Source organism: Caloenas nicobarica, chromosome 34 (assembly GCF_036013445.1).
Source record: "Caloenas nicobarica isolate bCalNic1 chromosome 34, bCalNic1.hap1, whole genome shotgun sequence".
NCBI lineage: Eukaryota > Metazoa > Chordata > Aves > Columbiformes > Columbidae > Caloenas > Caloenas nicobarica.
The window spans coordinates 2,698,926-2,705,396 of record NC_088278.1 but is presented as its reverse complement, the minus strand read 5'-3'; the positions used below and the strand labels follow the sequence as shown (position 1 = coordinate 2,705,396).

Here is a 6,471-nt window from a genome sequence, read left to right as displayed (position 1 = left end):
CAAGACAGAGGGACAGAGCAGCTGCCCTCACTCTGCACTGACCCACAGGCATCCTCTGGTCTCGCAGGACTCGCTCTGTTCTCCCTGAGTGCAGCAGAAATGCTGAGGGTTTCTGACACCCAAGAACACTTCCCAGAGTGGGAGGGGAGAAGGAGCTGTAGAAACGCCAAACCTCTCAAACTCAGTTTCTCAGCCCTGTGGGTACAGATGCTGACAGTCCCTTCTGCAGCAGGAGTGGTTCCATCTGACAAAGCTGAACCCCAGGACTGGCCCCTGCCCCACCCCATCACACAGGCTCAGGCTGACTCCTCAAGAGCCCCTGGGCAGAGACCCTGCTCTTCATTGCACACTCATCAAGCACCGACGAGGGCTCCAGCCAGGATGTTCTCCTGGAAAAAGAGTCTCTTTGTGGGAGGGTCTGTGGGAAATGGCTTTGGTTTTTCCCAGAGAAGTCTCATCTAAACTGTCACTGTTTTTTCCTCCTTGCACAGGTCCTCATGCCCACAGGCAGCAAATGTCCAACAGCAGCTCCATCACCCAGTTCCTCCTCCTGGCGTTCACAGACACACGGGAGCTGCAGCTCTTGCACTTCTGGCTCTTCCTGGGCATCTACCTGGCTGCCCTCCTGGGCAACGGCCTCATCATCACCACCATAGCCTGTGACCAGCACCTCCACAGCCCCATGTACTTCTTCCTCCTCAACCTCGCCCTCCTCGACCTGGGCTCCATCTCCACCATTGTCCCCAAGTCCATGGCCAATTCCCTCTGGGACACCAGGGCTATCTCATATATAGGATGTGCTGCACAGATGCTTTTGTTTCTCTTTTTCATTTCAGCAGAATATTTTCTTCTCACTGTCATGTCCTATGACCGCTACGTTGCCATCTGCAAACCCCTGCACTACGGGACCCTCCTGGGCAGCAGAGCTTGTGTCCACATGGCAGCAACTGCCTGGGCCAGTGGGTTTCTCGTTGCTCTGCTGCACACGGCCAATACATTTTCACTGCCACTGTGCAAGGGCAATGCCCTGGACCAGTTCTTCTGTGAAATCCCCCAGATCCTCAAGCTCTCCTGCTCAGATGCCTACCTCAGGGAAGCTGGGCTTATTGTGGTTACTGTCTGTTTAGGATTTGGGTGTTTTGTGTTCATCGTGCTGTCCTATGTGCAGATCTTCAGGGCCGTGCTGAGGATCCCCTCTGAGCAGGGACGGCACAAAGCCTTTGCCACGTGCCTCCCTCACCTGGCCGTGGTCTCCCTCTATGTCAGCACTGCCATGTTTGCCCACCTGAAGCCCCCCTCCATCTCCTCCCCATCCCTGGACCTTGTGGTGTCTGTTCTGTACTCGGTGGTGCCTCCAGCAGTGAACCCCCTCATCTACAGCATGAGGAACCAGGAGCTCAAGGATGCCCTGTGGAAACTCATATCTAAGTGTTTTCTGAAGCAATAAACTGCTTCTCTCCTTCTACATAGTAGTTTTAATGTAACTAGTTAGAGGTCCAGCCTCTCATCTGTATTTTCTGTTTTTATTGAAGTTGTTTTTTATTGTGATAACATTGTCATTCCCTGTCTAAATCACTGTCTGCTTTTCTTTTTTAACCACTGGCTGTGTAAATGAGGAGCCATGGTCTGTGCGTATTTAAACAAAATAAAGGGTCCCGTAGTGATGTGTTTTTCACTATATCCTCCCTGCAAGGCCTGTTTGGAGCTGCAGGGACAGTTCCTGTGTGCATGGGAGGAGGGGAAAAGAGTCCAGCCTGGCAGCCCTGCCAGGGAGCACCAGCGCTTGGCCTTCCAGAGCTGTTCTCGTTCCACTCCCACACTCTCCTTCTCATCCCTTGCGTTGGTGCAAGGCCTGAGTGCTCTGGCAGCCTGGTCACCGTCCTGCTGTGTGTGAGTCCTGTGAGCGCAGGCAGGGACAGGCCATGGGCACTGCTGTGACAGAGCTGGCCTCACAACAGCCTTTGCAGAAAGAAGAGTGATCTCCTATGGGCAGGGCCTGAAGGTTTAGCTCTTTTTCCAAACCTTCTCTCAAAAATGTGCCCAAGAAAACAAACACCAGTGTCCAGCTGCACAGTGTGTGTGTGCAGGGCTGGGCACACAGCAGTGTCCTCTCACAGACAGGCCTCCTGCCAGAGACCTGCAGGACCAGCAGAGCAGGGGCTGGGCTGTGCCCCTGTGCACTGGACACCCCTTGAGAAGAAGTCTCAGGACAATCATCATGGACTGGCCCCTCACAACCTTCCTTTCCAGCCCTGGCCTCTCTCCCCAGCTCACAGAGGTTGCTCTTCCCTCCTTGGTGGGACACTGAATGAGTTGTTCAGCAGTCCATGTTGGCTTTGTACAGATGAGATGTAGGCACACACATCATGTACGTGAGGTGACACGCACGCGAGTGATCACAAACACCATCAATTATTCCTTGTTTTTCCATTAAGGTCTGTGGCACAGACAAGGTCTTGAGGTCACTTGATGTTGGGAGGAACACCCCATGGGAAATCACCTGAATGCAGCACTGGGATCTTCTTCCTTGAACTGAGGTCCCCGTATCCATTCCTCATGACGTGGGACATCTCAGATGAGTGCAGAGCAGGGTGACACACCACAGGGCTGAGTTGCCTCCCGTCGCTCTGGAGTGGCAACAGGAGGCCAGAGAGACACTGTGACTCCTGCCTCTGTGTGTAAAAGGGACAGACTCTGTCTCTGAACATCCCTGGGTGCGTAAGCAGTCCTGAGACCAGCTCAGACGCGGATGCCTGATGGAACCCTGGCATTTCTGTGTGTGACTCCAGGAACAAACCCCACTGGCCCAGTGAGATTCATCTCAGCTCCCTTGGACAGGCTCATTGCAAGTGCTCCTGTATGCTACATCACCCTTGCCCATGATTCTTGATTGTGCTTTCAAAAGTGACAGCAGAAACACGGGAGTTCTGAGGTCCTGGGGAACGGAAGATGTCAAACCCATCTTCAAGAAGGGCAGGAAGGACAATTTGAATAATTAGGGACTGGTCAGCTTACCTCCATCCCTGGGAACGGGATAGGCTGCATCTTCCTGCACCAATCTCCAGGCACCTGAAGGACAAGGAAGGGATTGCTGAACCAAAATGAGCAGAAAACCCAATGAGTCCCAAGAAATGCTCTGAACCCATTCTGGAGCTTTAGACCCCCGGGAAAGAGCTCAGTGACAGTGCAGCCCATGCAGTTGCATCTGTGTCCCTCACTGAGCAGCACAACCAGCGTGGAGTCACCCCATGGTCCTGCAGCCAACTTGCTCTGTAGAGCATCAGTGCCAGGTTGGGGCCCTGTGGGGAGCACAGGGAAGGGGCCAGGAGCACCAGACCAGATCAGAGGAGGGATGGGGGGAGATCAGACAGGAGCTGACCGGGGCTGGAAATTGCCTTGGAGAGAAAAATGCTGGTGTTCAGCTGCCCCAAGATAATACCCAGAGTTCAGGGTGCAGGGCCAGAGGTCCTTGCTGTCCTGGTGCTTCACCAGGCCCGGGAAGTAGCTGGAGAAGGATCGGTGTCCCCCACTTGCCATCTCTTAGTGCATCATCCCTCGTGAAGGGTGGCATGGAAAGCAAGTCTGGGACTCTGTTTCAGGATTTGCACCGAACAAAGTATTCGCCCAGAAGCCACATCATTTTGCTCTGGTACTTCAGTCCTGGTGCTCATCACATGTCCTTAAGACAAACTTATGCACCCCTCTTGTCAACCTTACCCCAAAAGTCACCCCTAGACAAGGCTCCTGAGCTGGGGCCGAGCTGGAGAACTGGGGTCCAGCTGTGACCAGAGGAAGGACAAGGCCTGTTCTGGGTCCTCTAAAGGGCCGGCAGTCTCTGTGATCTCCACCAGAAAAGGCAGCATGCAGGAAACTGTAGACCATCCCCAAGCCCATTGGAGGCCCTGAGGAAGAGTTCCTCTCTCCAAATATCCAGCCCAGCTTGTTGCTGCATGAACAACCAGGAGAAACTGCCCCAGGACCCTCATTCCAGACCCCATCTCCTCCACCCCATACAGGCAGTGCTCTCCCCCTTGTCACTGAGGTGGTTCCAGGGACCCAAGAGACACCTGTGGGGAGGAGATGTTGGGTAGTACAGTGTCCTTCAGTGCTCCCCATGGTACCTCCTGCTGGGCTTTGTGCCGCTGGTCACAACCCTCTGAGCCTGGCTGTTCAGTCAGTTCTCAGTGGTGCTAAACAGGAATATGCCCAGGAGCACATTGGGCTGCACTGGGAGGAGCGTGGCCACCCAGCCAAGGGCAGTTATTGTCCATCTTGACTCCGCACTGGTGTGGTCACATCTGGAGCGGGGTGTCCCAGTGGGAGGTTCCCCACTCTGGAGGAACGGGGAGGAGATGTCGTGTGGCCGGAGAGAGTCTGGGTCATGTGTGGAGGTGTTCAGAGACCCAAACTTCTTTAGCCTGGTGAAGTGGAGGCTGAGGAAACGTGCTGTTTTTACTGAGATTGAGTTAATTTTCTTCATGCATTTTGAATCTCTCTCCTTCATAGCTACTACAGTCTTTTGTTTAAATTTGCTACGAGAATAATAACACTGTTTCTTCCCTGGGATAGATTTAATTTTTTCTTTTAGGAGCTTTACAGTGTTTGCCATTTGGTATGAAAGGAATGTCAGAACTCACTGATATCTTGGCTGTTGTCAGGGAAACCAAGGGCTTCTTTGGCCATCCAGCTGCAGATGCAACTCGGCAGGAGGGCACACAGACAGGACAGCACCTGGATTGACATGCAGGCTGATCAATGAAATATTCCCTATGATTAGCGTCATGCTCAGTCTAAAGCTGGAGCCGGCTTTTAGGGCTTGTTACATCCGTTACTTTGGGTTTTCTGGCTAGTTTGGTTAGTTCCATTCAGAAGTTTCATTCTGTCAGGAGTTCGATGTCAGTCTGGCCTTTTGCCGTTCTGCCATTTTGCAGTTGGCCCTTGGGCCTTTTGCACTTTTACTTTCTCTTGCTGGGATCGGCTGTTCAGGACCAGGGCACTCCCTTCTCTTGGGCTGTCTGTTTGGCACAACTGGAGTTATGTGAGGGATTGCACTGAGTATCATATATTTTACTTTATGTATATTCTAGTATATTAGTAGTAGTAGTGTATTATTTTTATTGTCTTATTATTTTTTTTTTCTAAACCCACAGGTTTCTCCCTTCCCCTTCAGTTCTCTCCCTTATCCCACTTGGAGACCGGGAGCAGGATGTGAGCAGCTCTCATGGTCTTAGTTGGTGGCTGTGGTAAAACCACGACAAGAAAGAGTACTAGTAGCTTCAGAAATCTTGAAAATCACTTTCCAAGATGATGGCACTTTTTTGGGTTTGTTGGGTTTTTTTTTTTTGGTAGAGGGAAACAACATGAGAAAGGAAAACCGTCAGAAACTGCAGCTCTGGAGGTCCAGAGTGGACCTCAGGATAAAGAAATGTCATTCTGAGCACAGTGCTGTGGTCATTCAGAAGGACTCTGGATCAGTCATGGCTTTGTGTTTCAAGGAACAGCGGGGGGGGATGGAGAGACAGCAGCACAGGTGGGGACACACTGGGGTGAGAACAAGCTGGGGAAGCGCATGGGGTGTCTGCAGCCTGTGGGGAAACAGCCACAGGCCTGGGACAGTGTAGGATGGACCGTGGTGGAGATGGCCAAGGGTGCTGGCAAGGCTGGATGTCCCTGAAAGACCTGAGGTCTTTGTCCCCTTGGCTATGGCTGATGTCCCTGACAGCGAGGCCTAAGAGGAGACACATGGTTGTCATGGCCATGGCTCCCCATTGCCTCCTTGCACCCCCCAGGGAGTGTCACACCATTGTCCTGCACTGGGCATCATCCCCACATCCCCAGGAAGAGCCCTGAGACACACGTGAGGGACAGGATCTCCCTTCCTAGGGGCAGGGGGTCAAGGCTTGGCCATTGTCCTTCATCAAACAAATCAATGTCTTTCTCAGCATCAGAGCTGCTGCACTTTGCCTTTGCCTGATGCAATCACTGCCTCCAATTATCGGCTCTAACGAGTCTCTGGGGAGGCTTTGTCAGTAACAGCCCTCAGTGGGGCCCATTAATTCTTCAAGGTACTTTGGGCTTTGCTTCTGACTTGGACTTCTTGAGGAGATTCTTCAGTCTGTCCTTGGTATCTGAGGTTCATGGACTCAGCACCAAATACGCCGTGGGGCTCATTAAAACACAGAAAGCCCTAACAAGCCATGTTTCCTTCCTAATTTTCTTCAAATCTTCAAGACTTGTAGAACTAACTGGGGAGGTTTCAATGGGACACTTACTGATGAAGACTTCAAAGAAGATTTCATAAAGGAGGGTTTTTTCTTTCAAGGGTATTTTCTGTCATTTTTCAGTGTGCAGAAGAAGTGACAGCAGCATTCTGCAATGGACATTGATCCAGAGGGTCTCCTGAAACCATCTGGACAGGCAGGAGAACAGTCCCTTGAGGCTGGACACTGTATGGACAACCTTGCTCCTCAC

At 52.0% G+C, this 6,471-nt stretch overlaps 1 protein-coding gene across 1 annotated transcript in view; it reads left to right on the top strand.

Moving 5' to 3' along the window:
- Nucleotides 1–895: 895 nt before the first annotated feature.
- Nucleotides 896–6,471, top strand: part of LOC136000690 (olfactory receptor 14J1-like) — a gene marked incomplete at its 5' end in the record, with an annotated part of 48,449 nt that continues 42,873 nt past the window's right edge. Inside the window, one exon of the mRNA XM_065654622.1 lies at nucleotides 896–1,357. Within this exon, the coding sequence (XP_065510694.1) occupies nucleotides 896–1,357 (462 nt within the window). The remainder of the gene's footprint in view (nucleotides 1,358–6,471) is intronic.